Genomic DNA, 20,193 nt, shown 5'->3' with positions numbered 1-20,193 from the left:
TTTAAAAATATTTTTTCTTTCTTTTTTTCCCAATCTTTAAATAAATCACTAAAGTGTGAAGGCCTTGGCCATTGGTTTTATCAAATATATGGCATTGTCTGTATTTGGATGTATTACAGGGGTAATAGTGTAATGGAGGAGATGGCAGGGGCAGTGGCAACAAGGTGCCTTTGGTACTTGTCATTTAAAATCCAATTAGAGAGGACAATATATGCTGAAGGATTTATCCAAACCACAGGGCGCAGCCTGTAGAATAAACCCCAACATCCAATCAATACCACATTCCCAAGCATGGGTCCCACAATTTTTTTCCTGCCAGTGTATAAATCTTAGTTTCTTCACCAGGGTCAGTTCTTAATGTCTTTTGTAGTCAGGAATTCCTGGACTTTGGCAATTTCAGTGGAACAAGTGTTCCTTCTTCTTTCCTGAAGCAATCTTGGTTCAGCATCATACAGGGGAGAGGTTACCAGCACATTACCCTGTAATGGTTTTGCTTCTTCTAGAAAAATCCAAAGGCACAGTAGGTCTGTCAGTGGACAAGGGAGAGGTTACTAGCACTTCACCTTGTCCTTTTTCCCTGCTGTCCAGAAGGCACAGCAGAGCTAGAAGGAGAAATAGGCCAATCATCAGTAGGAAAATCCTCCCGAGGTGGAGGGGTCTTTTTGCAGTGAGAAGCATGGGTCCAGGCAGGTAGTCCTTGGCACTTCACGACAGTGTTGGTGGTTAACAGGACTTGAAAAGGGCCCTTCCAGTGTGGAGCCAGAGCAGTCTTTCGCTGATGGACCTTTACATAGATCCAGTCTCCTGGTTCCAAGGAGTGGTAGGGCTGCTAGGGTCTTTGGCATGGGCAGCTCTAGGCACCAGCAAAGCAAGCACGTGGTTGGGGCAGCCCATTTGCAGGGGTGGCAGGGATCGAGCTGAGAACCAACAGGCGGCTCTGCGAGCTGTAGTTCCTTGGTTAGCTCCCTGCCTATAGAGCCAGCCCTGGAGCAGGGAAAGAACTACATTTCCCAGCATTCCCTTGGCCACTACGAACTGGAAAGGAATGGGGGGGACCTCATGCTGCAGCCTGCTGTGAATGGAGAGCTGCACTGTGAAGGGTAGGGATACCATATTTTAACATTCAAAAAATAGGACACTCCACAGGGAGGGAGGGTAGCCCCACCCTGCCACCATCCACTCCCTCCGACTGCCCCGCACAGAAACCCCAACCCATCCAACCCTCCCTGTCCTCTGACCACCCCCTCCCAGGACCCCTGCCCCTAACTGCCCCCCAGGACCCCACCCCCTATCTAAGCACCACTGGCCCTTGTCCCCTGATTGACCCCTGCCCCTAACTGTCCCCCAGGACCCCACCACCTTTCTATGCCTCCCTTCTCCTTGTCCCCAACTTCCCTCCTGAGACCCCCAACTTCCCCAGGACCTAACCCCCTACCTGTCCCCTGACAAACCCCTGGGACTCCCATGCCTATCCAACCACTGCCTGTCCCCTGAGTGCCCCCCCGAACTCCTGACCCATCTAACCCCCCTTCTCCCTGCCCCTGACTGCCCTCCCGAACCTCTGCTCCATCCAACCCCCCCACTCCCTGTCCCTTGACTGCCCCCCCGGAACCTCCGACCCCTTCTCCAACCTCCCAGCCCCCTTACCGTGCCACTCAGACCAGTGTGTCTGGCTCCGCGCAGTGTCAGACAAGCTGCTGCATACATGCTGCCGTGCTCCCCCATGGAGCCACAGCCCCACCCCACCCCACCTCAGCACCTGCCTTCCAGATTTGAACACGTCAACATTCAGGAGTGCTCAAGCTCAGTTTGGGCAGCTGTTACTTCATTTCTCCCAAATCAAATATACTGATCCAATGTAACTTGCTGTAGAAAAAGTAGGATAAAATTGAGCAAGAAATGCTTTCCAGTGGTTATTAGGACTGGAATTGCTATTTTCAACAGCCATTGCCTTTTTTGTTTGTTTGTTTGTTTAAAAGGAAGACAGTGATATTGCATTGGCAAATTCCCCATAGAAAGAAAGAGTGGAACAAAAGAATAATAAGGACATCTCAACTTTTCCTCATTTATGTAGGACAGTCTTATAATATGCATCCAGATATCCTCCAATCACACAAGCTGAAAATTGTTCCACTTTACTGCAGTTCTGTAACCATATGGGAACCAATCCTGTCTGTGTTCTGTGCACATCCAAAATTCCTGCTGAATGACCTGCCCTGGGAGCGAGTTACCAGTGACCCAGGGCTGGGGCGGAAGGAGGGTGCAGGTGGGGGTGGGGAGAGCCCAGGGCTGGGGCGGCAGGAGGTGTGTGTGTGGGGGGCAATGGTGGGGGGAGAAGGGGGAGCCCATAGCTGCGGTGGCAGGGGGTGTGGGTGCAGGGGGAGAGCCCAGGGCTGAGGCAGCAGAGGGGATGCGGCGAAGAGCCCAGGGCTGGGACGGGGGGCAGCCAAAAATTTTGTTGCTTGGGGCGGTGAAAAACCTAGAGCCGGCCCTGGTCTTTGGGTAGCGCTTCTATACCTGTGAGAAAAGAAACCTAACACATTTCATTAATGCATGGCAGTGTTTTGCAGATTTTACAGCTGCTTGGGCACATTCAAGCCCACCCCCCCCCTTTCTTGGTTATCAGCCAAGTCAAGCTGTGAGCAGTGTCCTTGAATCGGTCCAGCGTCTTATATTTGGACTGAGCTTGCTAGCTATTTTTTTCCCAGTTAATTCATTCTGATCTTTTTCCTTCTCCCCTTCTTGGCTTCTTTTAGCCTACAAAGGAAACTTCCACTCTTCACTCATACACCTTTTCCCAACCATGAACACATACACATTGCCGTTTGTGACGTTATTGATATAAATTGGGACCATATAGAACATGGGTTGCAACCAAGGTCCCGTAGTGGCACCAAATCTTAGGTAAAGGGGGTCATATAAGGTGTCTAAGACCAGGTTATGGGTTGCTGATTATGATTATGCTGTCTGTGTGCATGTATCATTTTTAGTTGAAGTTATGTATATTGGCTCTATACTGTCTGTATTTCAAGTTGGTGATGTGCTTCTGGGTGATATCCCAGACAAGTTGGTGTTAGCCCTGCCTAGCCTGCTTGATGGCCCATTAAGGACCATCAGCTACACAATTGACCCATGGAGAGAAGGCAGACACGCCTTGTGACTCAGCAAAGTATGCAGGGACTGGCCCATGTGACTCCAGACTCCATTTTGCTGTAATTTTCCACAGTAAGGACAAAGAGATTCTTGCACCTGGAAAAGCATATATAAGGCTAATGCCTCATCTCCATCTTGTCTTCAATCCTGCTTCTTACCTCTGGAGGGACTTTGCTACCAACTGAAGCTGTGCACAAAGGACTGATGACCCATCCCAGCGGGGGATGTACTCCAGAGATTTGATTTGAACCTGCAGTTTACTCCATCACTGCTGCAAGCCTGAACTAAGAACTTTGCCATTACTGTATGTAATTGATTCCATTTAACCAATTCTACCTCTCATCTCTACCTTTTTCCCTTTGTAAATAAACCTTTAGATTTTAGATTCTAAAGGATTGGCAACAGCGTGATTTGTGGGTAAGATCTGATGTGTATATTGACCTGGGTCTGGGGCTTGGTCCTTTGGGATCGAGAGAACCTTTTTCTTTTATTGGGGTGTTGGTTTTCATAACCATTCATCCCCAGGACGAGTGCACTGGTGGTGATACTGGGAGACTGGAGCGTCTAAGGAAATTGCTTGTTTGACTTGTGGTTAGCCAGTGGGGTAAGGCTGAAGTCCTCTTTGTCTGGCTGGTTTGGTTTGCCTTAGAGGTGGAAAAACCCCAGCCTAGGGCTGTGACTGCCTTGATTGAGCAATTGGTCCTGATTTGGCACTCTCAGTTGGGTCCCGCCAGAACCGCATCGTCACAGTGGCGTAGTCGTGCTTGGATCCACAGAACCAGGTCAATTAAGCTTTGGGTCAGAACCCCACGCTATCCGAATTCGAAATTTGGGATTGAGAGTTTGGTGGGTTAAAGATCAGTGACCATGAGACGGAAAGCATCAGCAAAAGCAATGAAACTGCAAGCCTTGAGAGACAGCCTGCAGTTTGAACATGAGAAAAAACTGTCAGAAATTCGAATGGAAGAGAAGCAAGCCTTGGCCCAGCTGGAGAAAGAGGCTGCTGAGAGAAAGAAAGAGGCTGCTGAGAGAGAAGAAAAAGCTCGGAAGGGGCGTCTGGAGCTGCTGGCTGCTGAGGAGAAAACTCGACAGATGCAACAAGAAACTGCTAGACTCCAGCTCCAAAAAAGCAAGGGAAGAACAGCAGAAATTGTATCCTCTTGAAAGTCCAGTTTGTAACAATGTTGGTATGTTGTATAACTCTGAGCAGTTGTCTGGGGGTAACCAAATGTACCCCAACAATGCCACCTTTTATGTCAATGCTGTTACTGTGTGTTCAGTAGAGGGTGGCCCCATAAATTGTGCCAGTGCTATGTATGGGAGTGGTAATGGAAAATTCATAGAGAGTGTAAAAGTGAATGGTAAAAGCTGTTTAGGGCAAATTATGGCTTCTAACATCACTCTTGTTAAAGCAGATCTGGTCAAAGAGGAAGATTATTTACCAAATCAAAGTGTGAATGTTGTGATCCTCTATGAGTTTACTGTCCATGTGCCTTTAGCCAGAATCTACCTCGAATGGAATGGGGCTCAGCATGAAGTGATAGCTGGCATCAGGAAGTTATTGCCTAAAGATCTTTTAATTGGGGAAAATGTTAAAGCTTTGTTCAGTCCAGGTAGCCAGTCACAGGACAGGAATGATCTTAAACCTGTGTCTATTGTTGGCAATGATTTGCCTGAGGTGGGTTGCTCCAAAGGTTTATCTGTGCCAGAAAGCAGTGTGTCTGTGAGTGGAGTTTCTGAAGGTCTGTCTGATGTCTCGGAAGGAAATCTGAAGTTAGATCAAGTGCAGAAAGATCTCATTGGTGAGGAAAATGTTTCTCAGGAGCAAATTAAAGTAAATGGTCAGGTGAAAGCCCTAACTGAGGAGGGAGAGGGTAAATTTGTAATGGATTGTTGGCTAGTGCAGCTTGTAAAAGTGAACCTGAAATGGGTAACTGTGATTTGCTGGAAGTAGCTCAGTGTAGTGAAAAAAGCAGCAGCTTATCTGTTGGGAGTGGCAATGTGCCTGGTAGGGAAAGTTTGGAGGAGCCTAGGCAGCCTTGTGAGATTATGGCTTTGTCTAATCAGCAGTTTGGGAAGACAGGGATAGTGGAAAATGAATGTCCCTATCCCTTACCTGTTTCCTGTGTGGAGAAATGTGACAGTGAAGGGAATGTGCCTATGTCTGTCAGGGGTATTGACTTGCCTATGGAGGAAGTTACCCCATTCTCCAAGCAGTTGTCTGTGAACAGCCCTGTGTGCTGGGACAAGGGAAATGAGATCCCAAGCTGTGTCTCTGGCTCTTCTGTGTCTGTAGAGCAGACAGAAGGTGCCTTTCAGCCTGTGATGGTTGAGGGTGATTCAGTTGTCTCGGAGTTGGTTGTAAATACAGCTAAAGCCCAGGAAGGGAATGGTCCTAAGTTTGTGTCTGCTGGGGAGAATGGCACTGTGACTAGGTTGCATCCAGTTAGTGTCTTAGCAAAATCCCAGAGAACAGACAATTCTGGTGCTTGTAATTTGCCAGTTGCTAATGTGTGGTTGGAAAAAGGTGCAGCAACTCTGTCTGATCAGGGTAATACCCTATCCAGGGCACAAGGAGAGCATGAAGGTGATTTAATTGTGTTACCTACTGACAGTTGGACAACTTGTGGCAAGAAGGAAAAGATTCCTGAACTTGTTCATGGCCAAGGGAAGGAGAATGCTTCTAACCTGTTATCTAGAAAGTCTATAAGTTTGCCTGAAAGGGGATTGTGTAGAGATCTGCCTGATGGGCCAGAGGTGATTCTGAATGTAAGTGAGACCCAGCAAGAGTCTGTGGTTGCTCAGGAAAGTGTTCCTTTAAAGCGAGCCCTAGGTGAAGCGGGGAAGAGAAGAATTTCTCAGAGGGGTGAATTGCTGCTTAGAGAAGCTCATAGGGAAAGAAATCCTCATGGCAATTTGTGCAAGCAGTTTACTACATCTAAAGGGTGTGAAAGTGATTTAATCAAGGAAGTTTCAGTTCCTAACAGCCAGAAATTTTCTGTTGTAAATGGATCCACTGACTTTCCTTTTGAGCGATCCACTGTGGGCAGCTTTGAAAGGGTCTCAGGTGGAGTAGAAGCTGTTAACAAAGTTGAGCAGCTCTATAACCACGAGGCTGTGTGTGGCCAGCTTGCTAGGAAGACAATGGTGTTGGAACAGGAATATCTCCATGCTGATTCTGTGAGTGAGCAGTCTGTGCTTCAGGATCTGAGGACAGATTCAGTTACTGGTGTTTCAAAGCAGAACAGTTTTATGGCTGAATGCTTAAGACTGCAGGGGAGAGCATGCCAGCTCTCACCCTCAGACCCTTTGGATTTGTGTGGTATCTCTGTAAGACAGAGTCCAGCCTTGGAATTGGTAGCAGCTAAGAAGTTAAAAGCTAGTGTTTGTGTTAATGCAAATTACCTGGCTGGCAGGGAGAAGAAAGACTTGCTAATAGCTGTTAGCAAACAGAGCCCACCCCATCAGCCAGTGAATTCTGTTAAGCAAGAGAAATCAGGGTTAAATCCTGCAGGACAAGGAGGAAAGAAACAACTGAACTTTGCAAAGGGAAGCCACAGGTTAACCCTAAAATGCCCAAACCCCAATGGTATTGAGCCAAAGGTGTGGTGTGACAAACATGATTGTAGATGGACACTTGCAATAAATTTGTTGTTATTGCTAATGGTAATGTTTGTTACTAATGTGTTGCTATTACTAAGAAAGGTAAAAATGTGCAATGTGCCTAATCTTGTGGAAAATCCCTTAAACATGTTGAGAGTAATGCATGAAGACATACTTTATGTTAAAAGGCCGTGTTATACTAATGTTTCACTGTTAATGCCTGTAGACAATCTTGGAACTTTTCATAGAAGAAAAGACACTCCAGACCTAACGTGCTGTATAAAAAGGGAAACTAAGGCACACTACCAAATTGATTTTATGGCTAAATGCCAAGATTCCTGTACTATAAACATTAATATCTATCTTAACTTGATGTTAATTGGGCTCCAAACATTTGCCAAAATTTGTATGGATAAAGTAGCTCTGTTCTTTAGCTCTTGGCAAGATCACATGAAACATACAGGAACCCTGCTGCAAAAGCAGATCCAATCCGCTGTTGTTCAGACCAGGTTTTACCTTAAGTTTGTAAAGAGATTCAATCATGTTATTGAACAGGACTTTGATAAACCATTTCTGGTATACGCTGGTATGGCCTCTAGCCCAACACTAGCTGTAGTGAGACAGACCCAAGGAAAGGGGGCTTTTGGGATGCAGTCAGTGATGTTTGTGACATCCCTTCCTGCATCAATTTTGCGTTGGGGGTGTGACGTTATTGATATAAATTGGGACCATATAGAACATGGGTTGCAACCAAGGTCCCGTAGTGGCACCAAATCTTAGGTAAAGGGGGTCATATAAGGTGTCTAAGACCAGGTTATGGGTTGCTGATTATGATTATGCTGTCTGTGTGCATGTATCATTTTTAGTTGAAGTTATGTATATTGGCTCTATACTGTCTGTATTTCAAGTTGGTGATGTGCTTCTGGGTGATATCCCAGACAAGTTGGTGTTAGCCCTGCCTAGCCTGCTTGATGGCCCATTAAGGACCATCAGCTACACAATTGACCCATGGAGAGAAGGCAGACACGCCTTGTGACTCAGCAAAGTATGCAGGGACTGGCCCATGTGACTCCAGACTCCATTTTGCTGTAATTTTCTACAGTAAGGACAAAGAGATTCTTGCACCTGGAAAAGCATATATAAGGCTAATGCCTCATCTCCATCTTGTCTTCAATCCTGCTTCTTACCTCTGGAGGGACTTTGCTACCAACTGAAGCTGTGCACAAAGGACTGATGACCCATCCCAGCGGGGGATGTACTCCAGAGATTTGATTTGAACCTGCAGTTTACTCCATCACTGCTGCAAGCCTGAACTAAGAACTTTGCCATTACTGTATGTAATTGATTCCATTTAACCAATTCTACCTCTCATCTCTACCTTTTTCCCTTTGTAAATAAACCTTTAGATTTTAGATTCTAAAGGATTGGCAACAGCGTGATTTGTGGGTAAGATCTGATGTGTATATTGACCTGGGTCTGGGGCTTGGTCCTTTGGGATCGAGAGAACCTTTTTCTTTTATTGGGGTGTTGGTTTTCATAACCATTCATCCCCAGGACGAGTGCACTGGTGGTGATACTGGGAGACTGGAGCGTCTAAGGAAATTGCTTGTTTGACTTGTGGTTAGCCAGTGGGGTAAGGCTGAAGTCCTCTTTGTCTGGCTGGTTTGGTTTGCCTTAGAGGTGGAAAAACCCCAGCCTAGGGCTGTGACTGCCCTGTTTGAGCAATTGGTCCTGATGTGGCACTCTCAGTTGGGTCCCGCCAGAACCGCATTGTCACACCGTTATACAGTACATTAGTCTTATTATTCAATGTATGCCACATACACCCTTCCAGTAAAATAACTTTATTACAGAGCTTTGGAGCAACAAGCGAGGACGAGCACACCCACTTTTGAGGAGTCCACTCAGTACAACCTCTGGTGTCCAATAGCTTCCCTTCCTCCCCAGCCCTCTGGCTAGAAAGGTAGCCAGAAGGACCCCATATGCAATATGGGGAGTGGGTTGACTTTTCATGCCCTTGCTTCCAAAAACTGTTGGTATGCACATTTAACAACATTTTTTCAATTAAAAGATCTGGCCAATGAAGTTTCTTTTTCTTACTTATACTAAAGTCTAATACATTTGCTTATCACATTTTCCCGATTTAGCCAAACACTTTGTATTTCAAGTTGAATAAAACAAGTATCTACATTTTAAATTAACCCTTCTGTTTGATTTTAAACTAGACTATCCTATGAAAATATTAAACACAACAATTCTGGCCACGAGACAAACATCACAAGACAGGACATAGAACACAGAACATAGTTCCTATTGTGCCAGTAAATGCATGGTATGTTGAATGCTGTTCAGCTAGCATCAGTTTTCTCTGATTATCTGAAAGACAAAAGAACAGAGGTCTACCCCTTCTGGGTACTCTGTCATTGCTTAAAATATACAAATACCCTTGTTGATTTCAAGCAAAACAGAGGAATTACCCCATATTGTCTTGTATTTGTTTCATAGGCAGGCCAGGTTTCAGTGGTTTCTACCTTATCAGTTAGATAATTTGCATTAATAGAGATGCTTTCTGGCTTGCTTCTGGATCCAAAGCTATCCACAGCTTAAAGATTCTTACTTAAAAAGGGACACAATTTACTTTACCAGAATTTTGATTGCCTTTTACTTCTAACTCCAGCTTTCAAACACACAGTGACCTGAAAGAAAACATCACTACTTATTGTAGCCCCTTAGAGCCTATTACGGTTTTAATTACATAGCACTGTATACATTTCTTTAGCTAATTTGACTAAATTGTTCATAGCCAAATGATTGCAATCAAATAATTTCTTTGCCTGGATTTATTTACAAAACATTTCAAAGACAGCAAGAACTTTCCTCTTTAGCATTTTTACAAAGTTCAACTGCTGTTCCCTCCAGCAACTACAGAGTTAACTTCTCACTCTTTCCTTAAATCACTTGCTTGTCTCCCAACAGCCACTTTATATCAACTCAAATCACCATTTCAAATATTGTCCTGGGTATTTGAAATCCCCATGTTTATACTTACTTACTCTTTTCCTTCCACTATGCCCTCAAAATTTCCAACCTATTTTCCAATCTCTCTATCTCAGGGGTAGGCAACCTATGGCACGGGTGCCGACGGCGGCACGCGAGCTGATTTTCATGGCACTCACACTGCCTGAGTCCTGACCACTGGTCTCTGCATTTTATTTAATTTTAAATGAAGCTTCTTAAACATTTTAAAAACCTTATTTACTTTACATACAACAATAGTTAGTTATATATTATAGACTTATAGAAAGAGACCTTCTAAGAACTTTAAAATGTATTACTGACACACAAAACCTTAAATTAGAGTGAATGAATGAAGACTCAGCACACCACTTCTTAAAGGTTGCCAACCCCTGCTCTATCTGTTGCCTGTCTGCTTGGGCCCGATCCTGCTTTCCTCGCTGAACCGTCCCTTCCAGGGGCACCGGTTTGTTCCACTACCAATTTAGCTAGGAGGGTGGGCTTCTCAACTAGCCCCCACTCTTCCTAGTCTCTTCCCTTAAACATTCTTACTCACAAGGCTTGCCACCTGGGCAAAAATGCATGGCACATGGGCATTTAACTATTCAATTTCCTCTTGTGGCAAACACACTGCTGTTACAGCGTATGCTGAGCACAAATGGTTAAATTTTGCAAGTCTCTGAAGGACCGGTACTTGCTTAGCCAGTGCTTCCTTTTCTGCCTGGAAGTCCTATCTCAAGGCCTGCATCTTGCCCTGGGCATAGGTTTGAGTTGCTGCCTGGTTCATAATGTATGCTCTTAATTGCTCAGTTCTAGTTATCAAGTACACATCTCTTCCCTTTTCTCCAACTTCTCTATTGCCCAGTCCTTCTATGACTGGGGGTATATTCACCTGACACCCTTCCCGGTCAACTGGGGTGGAGAGAGGAATGCTAAAGCCCTCTCTGGTTCTCAGACTTAGGCTACCGCGGCAGCGCTTTGAAGCGCTAAGTGTAGTCAAAGCGCCAGCGCTGGGAGAGAGCTCTCCCAGCGCTGTCCATACTCCACCTCCCTGTGGGGAATAACGTACAGTGCTGGGAGCCGCGCTCCCACCGCTGGGGCTTTGACCACACTGGCACTTTACAGCGCCGCAATTTGCAGCGCTGGAGAGGGTGTGTTTTCACACTCTGCTGCAGCGCTGCAAATTTGCAAGTGTAGCCATGGCCTTACTGCGGCTGAGAGTGGGCACACCTTTAATCATTCAGTCCTCAACATATAACACCAACAATATCAAGCAAAGCAAACATTAAAATAACAAGGGCAAAACAAAAGATGGTGTGAATTCTGCAGGGCTCCCCCCTTTTCAATTGCCCACCAACTGTGACAAATTGCTGTTACCAATCTATCCCTCGTGTCAGGTGATCAGGCTGACACCGCAGGATCGTTGGGGGAAGATAAAGAAAACACACCATATGACTGAATTTAAAGCTTCATTAATAAAATAAAACAACAGAGAGTGTTGGGAACGCTCCCACATCACTCAGGGAAAAAAACATTAATGCCAAGCCTAAGCCACTTTCATACTCACACACATACGTCCAAACTGGCCACGTCTGTGTATAACGTTCAGAGAAGGAGGAGAGGTGGACGGGAGATTATCCTGTATACAGCTTGTCCAGAATTTGGGAGGGCTGTTCTTTTACACTCTGGGATCTCCTGCGGCGTCTCTTTCAGAGATTCCAGTCCAGGTCAACTGCCTGTGGCTTCTTCAGCATCACCAAACCACACCGGCTCCAGGGTCACAAAGGCAGACTGTTGGATCTCACTGGACAGTTAAGCTTTGCAAATGTAATCTCAGTCCTGTAACTTGTATTGCCTTTGGTTTGCCTCTGTCTATAGTTTTTTTCACAGCCAACTGGGGCCGAAAGCAGTTTTTCTTTGTACTTAGCATGGTCTGCATTGATTCTTGACCTTGAATGCAGAGCAACTTTCTCTTTATCTCTGGGCCAAGCTGAATTTCAAATTAACCCGTTCCTTTCCTCAATAGACAAATTGCTCCCACTGTGTGTCAGAGGCTTTTTTTGGTGATTAAAAGCTCCTCTGAGATGTATGATCTTATCTAGATTGAAGGTACCTTCAAGTGGGCATTGTTTAGGTGGATTTTCACGCATGTAAAGATTCCAGTGTCTCAATACCTGTAGGTTTTAGGACCATAATGTACGTACATGTAATATGCTGGGGTACCCTTAGGGGGTGAGGGAGAATGCTTAGACTGTCTCCCACCCATTTTCCAATCACACACAGGGAAAACACCCTGCTTGCTAGTGGCTGATAAACTAAGGATCTCACCCTACAGGGCACTCACACAGGAGAGGCACACGGAGAAAAGGAGGAGGAGGGAAGATCTGTTCACACACTCCTAGACCCAGGTAGCTTCCTCGCCGGACGATGCCAGACCGAGTCAGCCCACTGTGGGCTGGATCTTCTAAAGCAAGCAGGGTAACTCCAGAATCTGTAGAATATTTCTGGTCACAAGCTATTGCTTTGCAGAATACTCTGGGCGTCTTCCGGCAACTCTCATTTACACTGTGTACACCCGCCCCCCCCCAAAGCCTCTGTTTCTAAATACCATGATGCATCTGTACCTTATGTCCGGACTCAATACACTTTCCCTTATGAGGCGGTAACAACCCCTCTTGAGGTGGTAAAAACCCCTCAGCACCGGTGCATATGTAATGCATTTCCCTTATGCATTAACCTTATTGGGTGCAGCCAAACTAACAGTTCCCCAGTACTGCATACAACTACCTTATTGGGGGTGGCAAAACTAAGTCCCCAGTACCACTTCAAACTAACCTTACTGGGGGTGGCAAAACAGTTCCCCAGTACCGCTTTGCATTTGATCTTGCTGCACAGTCAATAAGTTCAGATGGCGTAAGCCCAACAGGGACAATTTTCCTCCAATACCCCAATAGAGATTTCAAAAGGTCTCATACCTCTCTTGTGGTGCCATGGGGTTCAAAGGGGAACAATCCGCAGCAGCTGCCGTTGTCTCAGTAGGCGTTGCCATCCTGGACGAGCCCCCAAATTGTCAGAGAAAAACACAGTTCTCACTTTCTGGTTGGGTGCAGCAAAGTCAGATACTTTATTTCTCAGGCAATTGCATAGAGGGAGAGAGTGCACTAGGACACAGGGTTTCCCCCTCCTTAGGCAGGTCTCTCTACAGGTAAACAATTACAGCAAGCATTTATACCTTTATTACAGACAATAATAAGCAACACTGTACAGACAGTAGCAAGCAACAGCTGCATTCTGTTTATACATAGGTCATCCTGATAACTTATTTTTCTCACTTATTTTGACTCTAGTCCACATTCTATCTTATCTACACAAGGTTGCAACAACTTCTCACACAGTTCTTTCCCACTCGCCTCACACAATCCTCGCTTCTACAAATCTCGTTTTATTAGGGTTACAGTCAGCCTGACTCTTGCTAACAGAGACTGTCATGCATTAAAAACCCCTTCAAATCCCTGTCAGTTCTTTTTCTACTTCCACATTCCCTTTCATCCCTCTTCACTTGTGCACAGCTTTCCCTAACTATCCCCACACCTGGCTCGATTCTGACCTTACACCATCCCCAACACCCTATGGCCCACCCCACTTCCTGAGCCTGCAGTGTCCTCGTTAACCCTAACATACCAAGGCATCACTCCTCCATGTCCTGATCCTTTTCTGAACTTTCTCCTCATCTTGCCCCATTGGGTTGATCTCCATGCCTCCAAACCAACTTGCACATGCTGGCCCTATACTGACCTTGCTTATCTCCATGCCTTGCCCCAGGTTCTGATTCTATACCTAGACTTTTGTTACCTCCCTAAACTCTTCAGTACATCACAGAGGATTACAAGGGTGTGTGTCTCATGAGCAATGACAGAGGGAAAGTAAAAGTCCCTTCTCTATTGATTACGTTGTTCATGCACACCACTGTGCTTTGTTGGACAAACATCAGGGGTAGGGTGTGTGTGTGTGTGGGGGGGGGGGGGAGTATTTACATCACTGACTTGTACAATATGAGAAATGCCAGACATTGGATAGAAGGGTTCCAGTGTTGCTGTATCTGTGTTGGCCCCAGGATATCAGAGAAACAAGGTGGGTGAGGTCATATTGTTGATTGAACCAACTTTTATTTTTCTATAGCTCTTGACCATGGTGTTATAACCTGTTCATATGTGTATATGTGCCATATATGCCCTTTACTGAATTACTTTTGTTTGTGTGACTGAGTCATCCACTGGGAAGCAGGAGGATACTGATATATGATAGAAATTCCCATTGATCTCAGGTAAAGGTCTGTGGTTTGGGAAAGTTTTATAGCTGCAAGTGTGCATAGCAGAAGACTACATGGTATAAGTCTGTAGCTATTCAGTATAAGATTCTACTCAAGGTTCTAGTTTTTTTAGGAAAAGACAGAACCACAGCTATGACCACTTGAATCTATTAAAAATAGATCTATTGAATCTATTAAAATCTTTTCTTGCTCAAGAAGTGGTGTTAACTGATGTCCTCACAGGATAGTACCTTGGATAATTATATTTTTTCTACCTAAAATTCCTCTTGTAATAACAATTGTTGTTTTTCACTTTTCCTCCCTGAAATTTTATGGGAAGCTGGAATTCTACCAGAAGGACATGTCCATGGATGCAGACACAGAACTCTTGGAAAAGATTAGTCTGAACAAATCTGCTTCCGAGATGGGGGAGGAAAAAGAAAAAGGTCAGTAATTCCAAAGGGGCTGTAATCTCCAGAGACTTTTCCTACTGAAGAGCCACAGACCAGTGACTAGCAAAGGGACACAGTTTGAGATGAAGTTAATAGGACAAGAAAGAGATCTTGGTAAGCACATGGTAAAAAAGTGAATAAAAATGCATTTAAACTATTCAATACCAGTGTAGGTTAAGAAAAAAGAGAGGTTAAAAGAAAAAAGAGGATAAGAAAAGAGAAAAGAGAGCCCCCTTTGCAAAGGACAAAGATAAAGAGTACATGGTTGAATCAGAAAGAGAGAGAGAGACAGAGAATGAGAGCGAGAGAGAGAATTCTTACCTTTCCAGTCTTTCTGTAGAATGAGGCAATTTCCCAGTTTCAGACCCTCTCAGGTTTGTTATCACCACCTTTGGTTCGGACCAATCAGAGTTTGTTCTACAACAGCATCATAGAATTCATTTTCCTGAACCAATCCTAGAGTCCCAAGATTTTAAACAAGAGCCATCTCCCTCCTCTTTTCCCTCTTCTCCTCCCCCTCTTTTAACTGTCTTATTCTTATCTAAAGAAACAGACCCCCAGCATTTTTCCCACCATGTAGCTCCTTTACATAGGGGTTTTTATAAAAGTTAAAACCATAAGCTTTTAGTAACACACAATTTTAAAAGTTTTCCCCTAAGTTTTAGACTAACGTGTTATTTTTTAGTAAGCAAAATATGAAACAGGCTTTTGCAGCAAAGCTCCTGTTAGCAAAGCAGCTTCTGTGAGTCAGTGGATCACAGAGAAGGAGTTTGCATCTTTACCTGCTTTTTAACAAACACATGTTAAAGTTACATTAAGTTTTGCAAAGGTATAATTACTTGAAAAGACAAACCTAAGACACATCCCTTTTGTATGTGTTGTAATAAAAAAAGAACAGGCAGAAGCACCCTAGGTTTAAAACCTCAGGTTTTTAGTAACAGACAGTTTATATACCCCTTATTTTGTAAACTAGTGGATTAGAGAGAAGTTTGTTTCTTTCCTCACTTTTTAACAAATAGAGGTGAAAGTCTTGTAAAGGAATAAACACTTGAAAAGACAAGTCTATCTAAAGACACATTTCTTTATTTAGCCCCCTTGGCACAAGTGTTTTAATACAAAAAAAAAAGAGCACGCAGAAACAACCCCTGGTTATAGAAGTAATGTATAGTGACAGAAAAGTTTTAGACTAATGTGGGTTATTTTTTAGTAAGCACAATTTGAAACAGGCTTTTGCAGCAAAGCCATTGTTAGCAAAAACAGCCTCTGTGATCAGAGATAAGAAGGCCAGAAGACCCCAGATTTAAAACCACAGGTCCGTAGTAACAGACAGTATATATTTCCCTTATTTTGTAAACCAGTGGATCAGAGAGAAGAAGTTTGTTTCTTCCCCCACTTTTTAACAAATAGAGGTGAAAGTTATAGTAAGGCTTTTAAGGGAATAAACACTTGAGAAGACAAGCCTATATGAAGACACATTCCTTTTGCATATGTTTTATTTAAAAAAGAGCATCCAGAAGCACCCCAGGCCTAAACCCTGACTAAGAAAAAGTTTTAAAAAGCTTTTTCCTATGTTTTTAGTGAGGACAATTTGAAGGAGCCTTTTTAAGTTACTGGGTTAGAAAAGAAGACAACTCTGAAAAACAAGTCTATCTGAAAACACAAATTTTCATTTAGACCCTTTTGCATAGGTGTTTCAATATAAAATGAGCATGCAGAAACAGCCCCGAGTTAAAAACACAGAAAACGTGTTTATAAAAGTAATGCATAATGATAAATACGTTTCCCCCTGTTTTAAACTAACATGGATTATTTTTTAGTAAGAACACTTCGAAACAGCATGCTTTTTTAGCAAAGCCATTGTCAGCAAAAACAGAGTCTGTGAGTTTGTGGATCAGAGATAAGAAGGCCAGAACATAACAAGAAAGCCCTAGGCCTGCTTTTAAAACAAAATTTTGCCAAATACTTGTATTAGAAAGAATAGTAACTTTAACTGTAAAGAAGCTTACTATATAAAATAAAAACTTTTTAACCATTAAAGCTAAAAGAAGTTAAAGTATGTAGCCAGAGGATTCCCGCCTTTTTTTTCCCCCAGAGAAAAACAAGTAAAAGGGCCCCTGCTCTGCTCTTATCTAAACAACCAGGACCGTCTGTTTTTCTCAACACTGTAATAAAAGCTGACCAACACATAATATAAACAGTTCAAAATGTGTTTTTTAAAGTAATGCTTAAAAAAACCCCTCTTTTCTAAGTTATTAAGTAAACACTTAAAAGACAAACCTACCTAAAGACACAATCCTTTATTTACAGGAGTGTTTCAATTAAAAAAAAAAAAGCATGCAGAAGCACCTCTGGCCTAAACCCTGACTAAGAAAAAGTTTTTAAAAGCTTTTTCCCAATGTTTTTAGTGAGAGCAATTTGAAACAGCCTTTTGAAGGTAGTGGATTAGAAAAGAAGACCCCTTTGAAAAACAGGCTACCTGAAGACACTTTTTTCGTTTAGCCCCATTGGCATAAGTGTTTTAATAAACTGTAAGTATGCAGAAAGAACCCAGTGTTAAAAACACAGAAAACCTGTTTATAAAAGTAATGTATAGTGATAAAAAAGTTTTTCCCTAGGTTTTAGGTTAGCACTGGTCATTTGATCCAAACCAAAGGTGGTGATAACATGCCTGAGAGGGTCTGAAAGTTGCCTCATTCTACAGAAAGACTGGAAAGGTAAGAATTCTCTCTCTCGCTCTCATTCTCTGTCTCTCTCTCTCTCTTTCTGATTCAACCATGTACTCTTTATCTTTGTCCTTTGCAAAGGGGGCTCTCTTTTCTCTTTTTTTATCCTCTTTTTTCTTTTAACCTCTCTTTTTTCTTAACCTACACTGGTATTGAATAGTTTAAATGCATTTTTATTCACTTTTTTACCATGTGCTTACCAAACAGGCTCTGCCTTAGTAAATTCCCTTTTAAACCTAGTTTTCAATATTATTTATTTTTTTTCTTAAACTAAACCTTTACAATCCTCTCTCCTTACTCAATCATATCCAAATAACCTTTCTTTCCTTTTTTCTCTAAATCTTACCCAAACTTTCTTTTTTCATCTTTAAACTCTCTCACTCTATTCTTTCAACCTGTCTCTCAATGTACCCAAGCACAAACACACAGAACACTTCCCCTATTCAAACACACCTGCAATTTTTTTTTCAAAATGGCTGACGGCGCCAAACTTCAGCGCCAACGGAAACAGGGTGGGAAGGCCGGACATAAGCCCAAAATGGGGCATGGAAACCTGTCAAAAATACATGGTGATGAATGCTATTGAGCCATATATTACTACTATTTTAGCAGTTGTCTTCTCATAGGGTACATCCCCCAAGTTTACAGATACATTAAAAATCCCTTGCTGTTGAGCTTGCAATTTCATGTGCCAGTCCCTTTAATATTTTTGGATGCAGATTAGCCAGGACCCTCAATTTGCTCCAATTAAGCTGTTTGAATTTGACTTCCACCTTGGATGTGCTATTTCCACTTCCAAATCCTCATTTCCATTAGCCTTCCTGCCACTAACACTAAGTCCCTCATTACCCTTATTAAAAACTGAGGCAAACTATCCATTTAGTTGTTGGGTCATGTCTAGAATATCTTCAATCTCCACCCCATCCTCAGTGCTTAGCGGCCTCTCTTCTTCTTTCCTTGTTGTCTTTTCATTTATGTGGCTATACAACATTTTACTGTGGGTTTTAATTTCCTTTGCATGGTCCAACTCTGCTTGGTTTTTGGCAGTTCTAACTTTCCCCCTACACTTTCTGACCTCCTATGCTAGCTCAGGGTGTGGAGTGAGTGGAGCCAAGGCTGTTCCCCTCCCTGATCACTCGCATTAGGGGAAAGGCTCAAAGTAAACATGCCCAAGGATTCTAGGTAGCCTGTGCAGGGGCAGATACTATCTGGTACTCATAGAGAAGGAGGCAATAGGAACCTTTTGGAAACTGAGATTTTCCTTATAGGCTTGGATGATTAGTGTCATTTGTGAAAGGTTACCACCAAAGTAACCATCAACCTTACCAAAATACTGATCATTTCAATACTGGCAGAACTTCTGACCACAGTAGAAAATCCATCCCTGCATTGATTACTCTATTAAACAGAGAACACCCAACACACACACACACACGAATGGAAATGGAAAAAAAATGGAAATGTGAATTCCACTCATGTGCTTTACATTGTTTTTCATTTTAGTCTTGGGAAACAACAGCAACCATGCTGCACCATCCCTGATCTCCAGCCTCCAGGAGGAGACCTCTGCTTTGAATACTTACACAGCAGAGGAGGAGAAGAGCAAAACACCTCCAGAGAACAAGGGCCAGATCATTTTTGATGACCACAAAAACCTGAAATGGGTTGAGTGGGAAGGGTCAGTTCCAAGCGGGGCAGTTTCCATCTGGAATGAGGAGGCATCTTGCAGAGAGTATGTCTGTGCAGAGGCAGGATGTTCTGTTGGGTTTTTCAATGAAAGTAAAGGTCCATATTGTTACTATTCCAATGCTGATCAAGAACATCGCACCTCAAACTTCAGAATGTTGGTAAATGAGAATAATGGTGAAGTGCTAGAGTGGAAGAAAGGGTCATTTGGTTCCGTTCCACCAAAGTCCGTTCCAAGCTACCCAGGAGTTAACGTTTTTGTAGGTAGGAATCGTTATGGCTTAGGAAAAGTAGTCCCTAGGTTTGAAGCTTTCTTCTTACCTCACCATGGCAAAGAGAAGTTTTACAAAGAATACGAAGTTCTGACTGTTAACACACCCAAGAAATAGCAAAAGTTCAGTATTTAATAAATAAGGCAAAATTTTCTTACTGGCCAATTCCAATCTTAACATGGTCCAAAATCCTTAACAATTTTCAAAATATAAAAGAAACCACAACCGATGAGCAATGCTGAAAAATTGGTCACCCTACTTGAAATGGAGTGGTTTCGACAAAAGTTCCCATTTTCGATGGGACATCAGTATGTTTTTCATCAGAGATAACTTTTCCATCGTATTGGTGCCAGTCATACCAAGCTGCAAAAACATCCATCTACCTGTGAAATGAATGTCCCCACCATTCATGAATGTGAGATGGTCACGATGGGTACAAAGACGAGGGCTCATATACCCTAACCAGCCACACTCATCCGTACTTATCAAAAGGTAGAAACTCTCAGCAACACCATTCGGGAAACAAGCACCAACATCCACATCTCAGATGTGAATGCTGAGGTGAGACCATGCTAGCCCATAATAAATGCTGAACTGTGTCCAAAAGAGTCTGTAGTTCCAGTATCAGCAGTATGGAAAATAGTAGCTCTACTTTAGGCTTTTTCTTTTCCCAGATTTTAATCTTTCCATGGAATTAGTGTAATAACTTTATTGTTTAACATGTTATTTAGGGTTATTGTTTTCTTTAGATACTGAAGGTTGGGATCAAGACCAGCATACAACCCCCAAGGAACACCTCCTTATCCACTATCTACTTTATTCTCTGTTCTTATGCCCTCAGCTGCCATGTATAATGCTGAACAGCCACAGGAGAGTAAAAAGATGATAAATGTTGTGCATCCGATTTATTTTTCTAGTGTTCGGATGGTTTTTAGCATGCCCATCATTGTAGTATCTAAGGCCTGGTCTACACCACACGT

General features: G+C 43.2%; 1 protein-coding gene across 5 annotated transcripts in view; it reads left to right on the top strand.

The window, feature by feature from the left end:
• LOC120390182 (natterin-3-like) overlaps positions 1 to 19,812 on the top strand; it is a 51,834-nt gene extending 32,022 nt beyond the window's left edge. For 4 of the 5 annotated variants that reach the window (XM_039512575.1, XM_039512578.1, XM_039512577.1 and 1 more), the window contains 3 exons: positions 12,107 to 12,249; positions 14,421 to 14,526; positions 18,759 to 19,812. In XM_039512575.1, the coding sequence (XP_039368509.1) occupies positions 12,199 to 12,249; positions 14,421 to 14,526; positions 18,759 to 19,330 (729 nt within the window). In that variant the 5' untranslated portion in view covers positions 12,107 to 12,198 and the 3' untranslated portion in view covers positions 19,331 to 19,812. Of the gene's footprint in view, positions 1 to 11,845; positions 12,250 to 14,420; positions 14,527 to 18,758 lie in introns of those variants that run through there. The other variant, XM_039512579.1, reaches the window with a different exon arrangement.
• Positions 19,813 to 20,193: the final 381 nt, after the last annotated feature.

This window comes from Mauremys reevesii, linkage group 24 (assembly GCF_016161935.1).
Source record: "Mauremys reevesii isolate NIE-2019 linkage group 24, ASM1616193v1, whole genome shotgun sequence".
NCBI lineage: Eukaryota > Metazoa > Chordata > Testudines > Geoemydidae > Mauremys > Mauremys reevesii.
Note: the sequence above shows the minus strand (reverse complement) of the source record. Positions and strands in the feature narration are given on the sequence as shown.